Consider the following 14,241-nt stretch of genomic DNA (forward strand, 5'->3'; position numbering starts at 1 on the left):
TCAAGAGTGTTTTTTTTTTTTTTTTTCAAGAGAATATAATAAGATAAGGCACTTGTACAAAATTTTAATAAGAAAAAAATTACAGATTTTTTTTTTTTTTTTTTTTGATGGAAAAATTACAAAGAATTGATGTTTTATTTGGAGGCAAATTTCACTATACATTTGGATTATTGGATGTACAATATAACCTTGACTTTTGATTCAAACAAATTTAACATTGTATCTTCCCAATTACATCTTCTCAATAAAATAAACAATAAGAATGGTACTACTTGTATGTAAACTGCATCTTTTGACCTTTAGTATAATAGCTTTATTATAAGAATATACTTTTTTTTTTTTTTTTTTTTTGACGAGAAGAATATACTTCATAAATCATTATATATGATGTGGAAGTGTTATTCATTCTTTTGATCCACTGCATAATTTCAAAATGATATATCATGAATCTATGGGCTTCCCCAGGAGTGAAGGCATGTAGAAAGCATGTGATTGAGCAATTTCGATTCGATCCCGGGGATCATTCATGTTCTCATCCCTCAGTGCTTGGAGAATGTCTTCTGAAGATTGTTCCCTGTAAATTATCACAGCAGGCAATCAACAAACTAAGCATCAGTAATATGTATCTTGCAAAATTAGCTAGTTAATCTGGCAGGAGTATAAATCACCTTTTTATGAGTATCTTGTATAGTGTCTTTAGGATCGGGCACAACTCAACAGGAGCGACTGGCTTGCGATCTCCATGCCGAGACACATTCAGAGAGGATTGACTCAGGAGCTCATAGAAAGCTCCAACTGCTGAGACACCCTGATAAATTCAAGCTCAAAGTCATTATACAAAGTGATAAGACAAAATTATCCATTGAAAAGAACTAATGTTATCGAGTTTGCATTATTTTTCTTTATCAACTATAAGAGTGATTATAAAATCATAATCACAATACCAACAATACAAGACACAAAATTTCAACCAGGTGTTAATCCCATTGATGACATGACCATAAATAGTCCAGCTTGGCAGATCTACCTTGAAGAATTACTGAATTAGGTGTCCTAAGTCCTAACTCCACCTAAAGCACCACTTTTTCTGGGAAAAAATTTTCATTTATTGAGCCCCGAGCTCGTGGTCCTCCTTTGATTACAGGTTTAATTGGATGGACATTTAAAGTTAAGGTCTTTAGACTAAAAAATTATTTCAGAATTTAAAGATTTTAAAGAACATTAGTTCTAGAAGGTAAATAAAGGGACCACTTTACAAGATAGCCAGACTGTTATGATTGTAGAAGTATTTAAGGATAATTGGGATTCCGGATTTCCGAAAGCCTCTGGTCCCATATAGTATTTATCAATGATGGTGACCAAAATATGCAGCTTCCTTGCTGCTCCTTAGTTGCCTTCAGAAAACTAACAGCCTAACAGTTCATGAGGTCACTACCCGTAAAAAGAAATCGAAAGGTTTGCAATAAATTACCTGAATCATCCCCTTGCCACTGATGCTATCACCCATATCCAGGTTCAAACCACCCTTTGCCAGCATTTGTCCATACCATGCATTCCGTCCTTTCAATAACGTCACATACGTGTCAGCTAGCAACGGCCCAGCAAGCTTCTCAGGATCCTCAGCCAGCAAATGAGTAATGAATATCATCTCTGATGTACAATGAGCAAAATAAACTGATTTGCTGGTAGCACTTTCATTAGTGAGGGCAGCTACCATTCCTGAAAATGTAAGCAATGGAGGTTGAACTTGGATTCATCAATTTTTTATTTTTAGATGACAGTTTTTGTATACATCCTATTAAAGTTGACATATGAACACTTCACTAGTGTCAGAAAATATAACATTCAGGTACCTTCTTTATATGAACTTCACTGTAAGATACCTTGTAACAACTGCTCAGAAATAACAAGGTAACTAAGCTCATTGAAATGTAATTACTTTTTTTTTTTTTTTTTTTTAATTTTTATAATACTAGTCAATGATGTCCCAGGTTTTCGCTAAAATGTAACTATAAATATCAGGAACATATAACTACGGGTTAGCTCCAATAATCAGAAGATTGTCAAACTTACCAGCTCCAATAGCATAGACATTCTTCAAACCACCCATAACTTCATGAGTGACAAGGTCACTGTTATCCCACACGATGAAATGGGGTTGCCTTAGAAACTTTGCTAGATGTTTCCTCCACTTTTCCGCACCACATATACGTGCATTAGCGTATTCTTTGTTGTAGATCTCAGAGGCAATGTTTGGTCCACCTAGATAAAGGATATTTTCCATCCGTACCCCAGCTGCAATGCACGAATAATTGTGATTAAGATTAAATAGAACAAGGCGTGCAAACATAAAACTAATTTCTATGAGTTTGTTAGATGAAAATGAGACGCGAATTGTTCAACAGATCACAAGTCTACTGGGGTCTACAGTATAGCTAGCAATTTTGCCAGAACACTACATTCATTGATTAATAGGGTCATAACTTTTCTAATTAGCACATCTTTCAACTTCTTTAGGTTTCTGCCTTCTTTCCTTAAACATGTAGTTGCCTTATAAACAAGGGAAGCAAGATGATAACAGGAAACAATTATCAAACAGTTGGCACAAAGAGAAGCATCTGCCAACAAGCTCCCTTTCTTAAAAGTAAGTCACCACTTAACATGATAATCATGAATTCGTGATCATAGAACACTCAATTTCTTCTCACCTTCCATTTTCTAAACTCTAAGCAGAACAAGTTCTGACAACCTTAAGTGCTAGTTATTCCGAGTAATCTGCAGTGAATTACTGAATTATATTTAGGCAAGGACTATGAAAATGGTAAAATAATTTAATACACCCAAGGACACACCTTTACTAACTTGTTTCCTCAATCCTCACTAGTGTTGTTGGGAGAATTCAACAAGAACATGTATTCGCTCGAAATGCCACAACTTTTTAACAATTGACTTAAACGGAGTATATCAAATTAGCAAGGAAAAATTAATAAGAAACAGGCTGAAACAAGTGATTTATTATACTAATCAAAGAGGGAGAAAGAGATTTTCTCACTTGCTCGATGAATCATCCGTGTGGGAGTGATTATGTGGGGAACAGGTTGCAATGCAGCCTCAATTCCCTTAGATAAAGATATGATTATAGGAACTGTGAGCCTTTCCTTCCAATACTTGCTGATCTCTTCAAACACTTCCCGAGTCTCGGTTGAAGGCAATCCATTCACAACAATGTCTGCATCCCAAACCGCTTCCTGTAAGTTGGTCACAACCTTCAAGGGACAAAGTGGAGTATCAACCATGTTTAGGCAGAATCCATCCCTCAATATCTCATCTGCATAAAGTGTTCGATCACCCAACCTCGCTTCAACATACTTCAAATATGCACAACGCCGAATCAATCTCCTTAATACATCCTCTCTTGAATTAATCACTTCAAAGAGATGCTCAGCAGTTGGTCTATCAACTGCTCTTCCACACCTCCTCCATATCCTAATTTGTATCTTATCACGATACCGACCATAACTATCTTGCAACAAAGCTAGAAATACACTACCCCAAGCACCAGCCCCAACACCGGCAATTCTTAAAGGATCACCATCGGCCTTTCCCAATAGCCTTCGAAGCTCATCGAGCTTTTCCTCATTACCATTATGATTATGAACTGATCCATTACTATAACCATTATTCATGACTTCAACACTTCCAACCATATCTTCTATATAAACCAATTATCAACACCAAATACAACAACACACCTCAAATCAACACTACAATAACCCCAAAGTCTTGTATTTATACAAAACAGGCAGTCTGCAATTTTCTAGCCCACTTGTACTAAATAATGCTTGCTTCTTAAATAACACTAGTAAAATTCTATCAATACCCACTTCGAATTCTGAAATCAGTATTGCTATTCTAATCCTATTACACCAAAATTCAACTCTATGTAGCCCAAATTAGAAATCCAATCATTCAAAACAAAATCTTGATGTCTAATTAAACATAATCTTGATAGGTGGATTTTCTCACCTAAATCATAACTAATCAAAATATACTTGCTAAAATAATTTGCCCCCAAATCTTATTACCACTAAGAAAAATAACAAATCAATTAAAGAGTTGAAAAAACAGCACATAAACAACAAATATTGCCAACAATACCCTTGGTTTTTCCGTCAAGTTTGTTCATCTACTTAGCTATACTTCCAAAACACTAAAACAAAAACAATCTCTAACTAATTTAATAATCAATAACCAAAATCAAATTTCAAAGTTCAAACCTTTTTCTTGTCATCTTCTTCCTTCTTCTTCCCTAGTCAAAACGGCAAAATTATACATTAAAAAAATTAATTTTTTTGAAAAACCCTCAAAAACCCCACTAATTTAATCAAAAATCATGCAATTATAGTTGAGAAAATTAGGTGCCCAAAATCTAAACCCAGCTCAAAAGTGCATTAAAAAAATGTGGGTTTTGGCACATGTATAATAAAATAGTAGTTGAATTTAATAGGAGAGAAATTCAAAATTAGAAGAAAGATTAATTAAGGATTAATTGGGTAGGAATGAAGAAGCATTAATAGAAAATACAGTGTGCCAACTCCCCCAACGGTCATTAAATATCATGGGAAAATGTTGTTGTTAAGGATGAGGAGGAGAGAGAAAATCACAGTTTTCAGTCTTTTTCACATTGCCCATGCCTACCCAATTCAATTTTTGGAGCTAACCTTTAATTTTGGGTTTTTTTTTTTTCCTTTTTTTTGTCAGTTTTTTTTTTTTTGCCATTTTTGTTGAATTTGTACTCTGTAGTCTGTAATTCTGCAAACCCCATACCATTGCCTTTTTCCAAGATAACTTTCTGTTATTGCCTCTTTGGTGAGCAATTGAACGTGCACTGTTTTGATGTTGAGCCCAAGCTTGTGGTCTATGACAGCTAACATTGGGGGCATATAACTCGCTCTTGATTCATGGTGATAATTAGACTGACTTGATTCTAAGGAATTATGTTCGAGTTTAGTAAAAATAATGTGAAATGCTAAATACCGCCTTCCATAATTTCCGCCACCGCCATCATTTCAAGCAAACGGACAATTTTACCCTTATTAACATTTTTTCCTATTTTCTTTCTCTAACAATAGTCCATTATCCACAACCATTACAACCACTACCTTCGACACCGGATAGACATGACGAAGGCGAAAGTCAAGGAGAAATGGATGGTGATAAAGGTGGCTCGACGGAAAATGAACTGGGGACACCAACTTTTGGTGGTTGAAATTCGAAATATTGAACAATGACGGTTAACCAGAGTAAAAAAATTATTTGTACGGTAACCGGTTTTGGCCTCTGGTTACCATACATTAAAATAAAATTTTGTTTTTTTTAAAAAATGGTGGCTGGTAATCAGTGGTAAAAACCAGTTACTGGCTGCGATCAACCAGATTTGGTCGCCGATTACCGTTAGCTGGCAACCGGTTTTCACCTCCGATTACCAGCCACTGAAAATTAAAAAAAAAATGAAAAATTGCAAAACATACCTTTTTCCCACCCATTATGTCGCCGCTGCTGCCTAGGACATGCCGTCGTCGCTGCCTGTGGTTGTCGCAATGTCGCGCTGCCGCCTCTGCTGCCTGAGTTTGCGCTGCCAAGAGCTTCCCGATAAACCAAAAAAAGGTTGTTGTGGTGGTTGTGTGGAAAAAGATGTGTGGTGGGTGTTTGTGGAGAGAGGAAAAAAAAAGGAGGAAAGTGGGTTAGGATTTAGTAAGGGCGGGATTGGCATTTTACTTCAAATGATGGCGATTTTGATAAATTTGGAGGGCGGTATTTAACACCCCCAAAATAATTTCAGTTTATAAAAAAAAAAAAAATTATGAGAAAAGGAGTCTAACTTAAGAATGTAAGCAATCCAAAGCCCCCTTTTTTTTGTGTGTGTTTTTCTAAGTTATGTGTTATGCCCCAAACTTCTTCGTTTTCTAAGTTGTATCAACGTCTAAATTGTGTCCTTAACCTCACTAATTTTTATTAACAATAACCTTTACCGTTAACAATAACCTTTTTTATTATTTTATTTTCTGGTTTTATTAATTTTTTATAAGTGTTAAACCAATTAGAATGGGACACGTGTCAAATTAATAACGCCACGACACCATTGTCAATGAAATAACTTAACTTTCGTTAACGGATATGGCTGTCATAGGGTATTGTTGATAAAATATTGTGGAGGGCACAACTTATAATTTCGAAAAAATATGGGTATAGCTTAGAAATTCAATAACCCAAAGACATAGCTTAGATCCTTTTTTTTTAACGGAAGCAATGCTAAGCTTGATTAAAGTATTTCATTAATTTTACTTTTTCCTTGTTTTTCCCTTTCTCTTCTTCATATTGAACTTAAATCTAATGGTAATTTTGGTGGGAAATTTCAGTAGTTCACAAATACATTTCACATGTTAGATTCTTAGTGGACCAAAATCTTTAAACAAAAAACCAAATTGTGGCATTACAACTACAGTTGTTTAGAAGATGTGGAAGTTTCTAGGCATGCCCACTAGATTCCATAATAATGGGAATATTAGAGTTTTCAAAGATTGATTTGACCTTAGAAATCGATACAAAGTCAGCAGCATTTATACTTGATTTTACCTGAGAAATAAGGCTATATATCAAAACCAGCTCAAAAATGATGTGATGTTAATCATACATTTGAATTAATATGTGAATTTAAGATTTGTCGCAACCAACTGAAAGAAATTAGACAACCGATGTGGACTCAATAACAACAATTGTGTATTGAATCCAAATAACAATTGACCTAATAACAACATAATTGATATAAATCGAGTAAGAATGCAAACATTGCAATCTACTTGTATATGATATAGTTTGATTAAAAGGAATTCCACTCAAACCCAAATTCAATTCGAAATGTTAGTCTGACTTGAGTCAATTATAAGTGGTATTAAGACCCCTTATTACCGGCCTGGCGGCCTTAAGTACTTACATATTAACCACTTTACTCCTTCATTCAACATGTTTATTTTAGCTTGACTTGGAATAACTATTGTAATTTCTCTAATGCATGCAACAAACTTCCATATACGGTTTTAATCAAGTTGAGAAGGACAAAGCTCAAGAGAGAATTTAAAAGTGGGTAATTTATGGCTTTTAGCCAATCTCGATAAATGAAAATTCACTACTTCAAGTACCAAATTACATGAACATTCATCGTGCATACAAGGTGAAAGTAAGAAGTCATGGCTCACTAAGCTAGGGGTCAATCAACTCCTGTTTTTAAAGAACTACTCACAAATATTGCAAGAAAGTACGAAACCAATTAACTACAATTCAATTGACAAAATACAAAATAGTACTTATCAATAATGACAATATAACATTCAATTTGAAAAACATAAGGAACATTACGAACAAAAAAGGTGATGAGCATCAAACTATTTAGACCAAAATATCTAATTTTTATTTTCCGATAAAGTCTTCAAATTTCCAAATTCAATTCGCTATTGTATTTTTTAAAATTATTTTTTCCATTTTAAAATTTAAATTAATATGTCATCTCCTTTTATTTTGCTATATCCTGATCTAAAATTTATTTCCAACCCCATTTTTTTTTAAAAAAAAATCGATAATAAAGGGTAGGAAAATTATGTGAACTTAATATTTAAACAATAATTTTTCTTCAAATGGTTAATTCCAAAAAGGGGGTTGGAGATTTAGGTAAGAAAACCACGAAAAAAATGAACTAAATTAAGCATTTGCGAGTAGTTTGTCGGAATTTTATTTGTATATTTTGGGTTAATTGTCGCCTAAGATGATATTTTTTTACCAAATTGTCATTTGTGGTTAGCTTTTTCTACCAAATTGTCGCCGGAGCTATTTTAGTTAAATTGTCGCTATGGGTCTTTTTAATTTACCAATTTGGTCAACTGGCCTGTTTTTTTCCTCGAACTTTTTTTTATTAAATAAAATCTATTTTTTTTAAATATCCCTTCATTGAATATATACAAGATATTCCATATATTTATTTTAAAAAAATATTTATCATATATTTACCAAATTAGAAAATCATTCGCTTACATTATACAAATATATTTAGGTCACTTGATAATGAAATTTTTATTTTTTTTATATATATAAATGCAATGTCTCCTATGTAATTAAGGAAATTATATTAAATAATATATTTTTAAATTACAATTGATTCACTTATATGTACAAAGTATATTATAATATGACCTACAAAAATGTATCAGATTAAAAATCTCATTCCTTTCTTCAAAAAAAAAAAAATCTCAAATTATACAGTAACTAATATTATTGTCTTCTCATTTTGGTAATCATATTCAATATGTATACAATTAGCTAGATATTTGACATATCTTCAATAATATACTAGGTAAATTATATATATATACTATTATATAAGGTAATTAGAGTTTACCTAAAAAAAGGTAATTAGAATAATAACATTATCAATTATTACAGTATTATTATCATCTTTTTTCTCAAACTTATTGGCGACTCTTCTATTTCTAAAACTTATTGGCGACTCTTCTATTTCTAACTTCCTTCCCTTGGAGCGCCGTCATGCTTAAAAGCATGAACACAGTGGGGCTCAAAAGGTTGAGTTTGAAAAATTCCTTGCAATTTTTGGTGACTCCACTGGGGAGGATTTCTAATTTTGATTCCTATAATTATTTTGGCAATCGATTCAGAATGAGTGGATGAGACTTGAAATATTCTAGATGGTCATTGTGCGTAATTTTGATTAACATTGTGGCATAAGCATAAAAAGGTTTGCATTGGAAAGACCATCCGTAATGCATCAAAAACATAGGACTTTACACGTAGGAAAAGCCGGGAATATCTTTCACAACTAAAATCGAATAAGCACTACAAAAGTTTGGAAAAATCGTCGAATTCCATAATTGTCGCGATGCGCTTGAACTGTCGCGAGACGACAGAGACCATCGCCAAACGACAACTCTATCGCGACGCGATAGACTCTTTTTTCTCCATTAAGTTCTCTCGACATTGCGCCAGTTTTCTGCTTTCGTGTTTTGCATGATTCTAGTCATGTTTTACCGATTTTACTTTGTGATTGAGTTTTTCAACTTTTATGGACCCATATGTGTTCTACATATGGTCTTAGCCCTTGGGAATTCACGCTCTATCACTCTAATGAACGCTCTGTGCAACAAAGGGTGCATCCGAGATTGTGAATTCACTAAACCATGGAAGCGAGTTTAACTTGCAGGGTCCCATCCATCGTGCCAATTCTTCTAAGGTAAGACTTCCGCGCGATGCATCTGGACTCATAACCATGGACCCTTTTGACACCATAATCCTTGACCTTAGAGAACTAGAACCATGGTTAGGATGCAAACTCATTGCATCATGTTGTGACTACTTGACTACTTGTGCATCTCTTACTAGTGCATATCGTTACTTTTGATTAAACTAACCCTTTATGTTCACTTGTTTCTTGTAAATAAAGTCTTAATGAACTAACCAAGGACTAAAAAAGACTTTTCTCATTAAATTGGTTATTTAATTTGAACCTATAAAGTCTAAACGTACTCGACTTAGCCGTCTATAGGTTTACACCTTCAAGAGAATCACCAAAAACAGATTAGATTAACGTTCCATTCGTGATGCAAAAATCTGGTTTGTGCCGCGAAACGTCAGCTTCATCGCGCCATGGTATCCCTATCGCGCCGCGATGGAACCAGCGTTTCATGACAGTTCCATCGGTTCATTCTTTCCGAGTCTTCATGTCGAGTCTAATTCCCATAATTTAACCGGTTTAATGAATATACGAGGTCTTAACTTGGTCTTTGTTGAGTCTAATCACATATTTAGTCCCATGGTCGTCACACGAGTTTTGAACATATCACTTTCACTCACGAGTCATTGCACACACTTTTGTACATGTCATTTTCACCATGACCATGTCTAGAGTCTTTTTGACTTTTTTTGTCCGGAAATAAAAATAATTGCCGAAATGTTTACCATGCTCCCTAGTACCCCAGGGAGTCTAATTGGGTTGGTAGAACCATCCAATTTGCCTTTAAACGGCAAATTTAATTACCGGTTTACAACTTGCACAAATTTCATTAACTCAAGCCTACTACGAACAATTATGATAACATATAATGATCATATATGGTTCCAAACGACATAATATGACCCGAGATGTATCCCATAGAATTTCAAGACCTTTCGATACCGGGCCCCGAAACCTCCAAAATTTCTCAAAAAGCGTGTATATTAGCCTTCTATTTTGGAATTTTTTGACTTTTTTTGCCCGGAAATAAAAATTGCCGAAATGGTTACATGGTCCCTAATACCCCCCGGGAGTCCAATTGGGTGTGTGTAACCATTCAATTTTCTTTTAAACGACCAATTTACCGGTTTACAACTTGCAATGTTTTACCGGTTTACAACGGCCAATTTAATTAAGTTGCACCGAACCCGACTTGAATTGAATTTACCCAAACCCTTTTTAACTAGTCAAACCCAAATTTCACCCGACTTGTTACTAACCTGACATGAATTCAACCCGACTCGTTCCTAACTTGACCAAATTTAACCCAACTGAAATCAACCCGACTTGTTATTGACCTAACCCAAATTCAACCCAACTTGTTATTAACCCGACTCGAATTTTACCATACCTATTACTAACTCGACTCAAAAATTCAACTCGATATGTTACTAACCCGACTCGAAATCAACACGACTTGTTATTGACCCGACCTAAATTCAACCCAAATTGTTTCTGATCACCCGATTTCAAATCACCTTAAATGCAATTTAGACCATCTTTTTATTGTTGATAAAAGCATTATTTTGTCTAGGGAGACCAAGTCGGTTCAGGACAACAAAACGAAAGGAGCATCATTTTCAAATTTAAGAGTTAAATATAGTATATATTTGTTGTATGGTTAAAGGAGATAATTATCTTCCTAAATTATATACTATAGTTCCCTAGTATATTGCCATATATATTATAGTCAAAGGAAATAATTAGTTTGATAAAAATGATAATTATCTATTTATAGTTAGTTGAACTCGAATATGACCTGACTTGGAAATGACCCGACCTGATTGTAACCTGCAAATTATTGACTTCAACATAACCCGATTGAATCCGAGAATGACCTGACTTGAAAATGACCCAACCCGATTATAACCCGCAAATTATTGACTTGAACCGAACTCGACTTGAAAATGACCCGACCTGATTATAATCCGCAAAATATTCACTTGAACCGAACTCGACTCAAACCCGAGAATGACCCGACCTGATTCTAACCCGCAAATTATTGACTTGAACTGAATCCGACTCGAACCCGAGAATTACCCTAACCCGTGAAAACCCGAATTAAACCCGACCTATTGTTCACCGACCCGAATGTAACCCGACCTAAACCCGACTCAAACCCGATAAGAAGTATGACCCGACGTGACCCGACTCAAGCATGACCCAACCCAAACCTAACCCGCATAGGTTATGGAATTAATCTGAATTGACCCAACCCGAGTTGACCCAATTCACTTTTACCCGTCCCAAACCCGACTCGTTTATCCGAATTGACAGCTCTAATTCCATCTAATGTTTATGTGATAATGTTCTAACATGTAGCATTTATTTTGATATAAAACAGATTTGGTTAGTTGGTCGGATATTTGATCGGATCAACTTAGTTATTTAGTTTATTTCATGTTCGTATAAATATATATATTAGGGATGATTCTATAGTTGTTATTTGGACCATAAGTCCATAACATATATTTATGGTAGCCTTGGTCTGAGTTGTAACTGGCCAGTAATAAGTATAAAGCTTTATTTTAATTATAATGATATCCTCGCTATTTTTATTATATTAGTTTGATTTGGTAAAACATTCGCTTAAGGTTTCATATAAGCTTTTGAGATTTAGGCATGTGCGCACGTCTTGGGATATTTTGTTGCAATTATTTTGATTGGAAGATTAAATTCTTCTTCAGAGGTTTTTTTTTAGTGCGGCAAGCCACATAGTGCGGCACGGTTACTTGTATTTTAGGGTTACTTGTATTTTGGGGTTACTTGTATGGTATTACTTGTATTATGAGGTTACTTGTATGGGTTACTTGTATCGTGAGGTTACTCGTGTGTGTTACTTGTATTCTGAGTAACTCCAGACCAAAATCCCATACCAAACCAGTAACACCCTACAAGTATTCCCGACCCTAATCAAAACCAATAACAGCCATATAAGTAACACATGACAAAACCAGTAATACCCTACAAGTAACCCCGACCAAAACCAGTAACACCCATACAAGTAACCCCATAATACAAGTAACACCTACAGGTAACCCTTGACAAAACCAGTAACACCCTATAAGTAACCCCGACCAAAACCAGTAACACCCATATAAGTAACCCTATAATACAAGTAACACCTACAAGTAACCCCTGACAAAACCAGTAACACCCTATAAGTAACCCCGACCAAAACCAGTAATACCCATACAAGTAACCCCAGAATACAAGTAACACCTGACAAAACCAGTAACACACTACAAGTAACCCTTGCCGCACCATGTGGCCAGCCACATACAAAAATTTGTAATTCTTCTTTATTTGCATTGTGTTCATGCATGCTAGCTAGTAGATTATTTCTAAATTCAAATTTCATAGCAGCATTATACTCCTATATATTATTTATATTATTATGGATTGCTTTTCAATTACAGTACTAATTTACCCATTTACAACTATAATATTACACCATTCTTTATTATTAACTCATTGTCGTCATTCCCTACAAATTAAACAATGTGATTCCAAACAATACATAAGACCTTGATGAGATGCACTGTAGGGATGTCAGTGGGGCGAGGATGGGTTTTGTTGAATAGATTATTAATTTTCAATTATTTTATAATAATACTCAAATATTTGCATCTGCGTACGTGCAACCCTAGAAAAAATGGAGCAAATATTAAAATATATGAAGGGAGTAGTTGTCACGAATGGCTAAAAAGGAATAATAGTATACAAATACTAGTATATGAATTATGAATAGTGACCTGAAGCTAAGTAAAAGTTTGATCAATTTTTTTTTTTTTTCTATAATAATTTTTTTAAAAAAAAAAATACAATTGAAACTTAATAAAGAGAATTGGTCCCTTAGAATAATATATCAATTAGTGCCACCAAACATCTTCTTGAGCTTCTTAATTTGTGCATCATCTAGCAAGGCAACCTTCTTAATCAATTCCGAGGGTAGACTGTTTCCAAACAAAGCAGTGTCAACTATTTGAATACCAGGATTTTCACTTGCGAAACTTGCGTACGCAAGAACCGGCGTTGATCCTACATTAACTTGGAAGTGTAGTAATGTTGGTGGGAAGATCATTACGTCTCCTTTGGTTAAAGTTTTATAGTATGCAGTGTTATTTGTATCGATAAACCCTGCAATAATTGTTCCTTCTATAACGATGATAAGCTCAGACACTCGATGTGTGTGGATTGGTACAACTCCGCCGACCTCCAAGTCTGCTCGTGTAATGGAAAGACCCATACCATTCAAACCCGGGAATTGAGGGACAAATGCCGTACTTGCACCAAATTTGAAAGGGTTTGCGCTGTTACCAGCTACTCTCAAACCCGAATAAACAAAATCATCAGCTGTGACTTTTGCAGGATTCTTACAAGAATATCCCGCCGGACTACTAGGTAGGCTCAAGTCTCCAACACAATAGTCGGATTGAATAATATTAGCATAAGAGAGAGATACTAGGAGAGAAAGAACGGAAAAAATAAGCAAATTCATCTTCGGAAGTGTATGTATTTTTTGTGGAAAATGCTAACAAGGGTGTTTTTATTATTTTTCGTTTATTTAGACATATACATTTTGAGGGGTTTGTAAGCCTATTTATATACACTCTAATACTCAACGAATATAAGACAAGATATATGGGTAGGTTATAATTTACTAATTTACTGACTTTCTTACATACGTGTTCTATCTAATGGAGTTGACTTTTTCAATTCGATGTGGTAATCATTAAAATGATTACCCAATTAATCATTAAAGTAGTTGATGTTTAAGTATGGATAATATGGTTTTAAAAATGGTTTGCGTGCACGACTTCAATGAGCTCTATTAACCACATGTGTAATATTCACTCGAGTCTAACCCAATATTTTAAAATATTATAATATATTTTGTTGCACCT

At 34.6% G+C, this 14,241-nt stretch overlaps 2 protein-coding genes across 2 annotated transcripts; both read right to left on the reverse strand.

Annotated features, from left to right (window-relative positions):
• Positions 1–116: 116 nt before the first annotated feature.
• On the reverse strand, positions 117–4,271 carry LOC110691559 (glycerol-3-phosphate dehydrogenase [NAD(+)] GPDHC1, cytosolic-like). The gene is made up of 5 exons (XM_021868497.1): positions 3,053–4,271; positions 2,074–2,295; positions 1,472–1,719; positions 669–808; positions 117–574 (listed from the first exon to the last, which is right to left on the reverse strand). The coding sequence occupies exons 1-5, from the start codon at positions 3,705–3,707 to the stop codon at positions 442–444; spliced, it is 1,398 nt and encodes a 465-aa protein (XP_021724189.1). The 5' UTR covers positions 3,708–4,271; the 3' UTR covers positions 117–441.
• Positions 4,272–13,047: 8,776 nt separating this feature from the next.
• Positions 13,048–13,925, reverse strand: LOC110691560 (auxin-binding protein ABP19a-like). Its single transcript, XM_021868498.1, has one exon. The coding sequence runs from the start codon at positions 13,833–13,835 to the stop codon at positions 13,203–13,205; it is 633 nt and encodes a 210-aa protein (XP_021724190.1). The 5' UTR covers positions 13,836–13,925; the 3' UTR covers positions 13,048–13,202.
• Between the last annotated feature and the right edge of the window lie 316 nt (positions 13,926–14,241).

Source organism: Chenopodium quinoa, unplaced genomic scaffold (genome assembly GCF_001683475.1).
Source record: "Chenopodium quinoa cultivar QQ74 unplaced genomic scaffold, ASM168347v1, whole genome shotgun sequence".
In the NCBI taxonomy this organism is placed as follows: domain Eukaryota; kingdom Viridiplantae; phylum Streptophyta; class Magnoliopsida; order Caryophyllales; family Amaranthaceae; genus Chenopodium; species Chenopodium quinoa.

What these genes read in the sequence shown, in the direction of transcription:
- LOC110691559 (XM_021868497.1), bottom strand. Translation starts at nt 3,707, where the DNA reads ATGGTTGGAAGTGTTGAAGTCATGAATAATGGTTATAGTAATGGATCA. An exon ending in TGTCTATGCTATTGGAGCTG is followed by an intron (nt 1,720 to 2,073) that starts GTAAGTTTGACA and finishes TTACATTTTCAG; the next exon opens with GAATGGTAGCTGCCCTCACT. An exon ending in TACAAGATACTCATAAAAAG is followed by an intron (nt 575 to 668) that starts GTGATTTATACT and finishes GATAATTTACAG; the next exon opens with GGAACAATCTTCAGAAGACA.
- LOC110691560 (XM_021868498.1), bottom strand. Translation starts at nt 13,835, where the DNA reads ATGAATTTGCTTATTTTTTCCGTTCTTTCTCTCCTAGTATCTCTCTCT.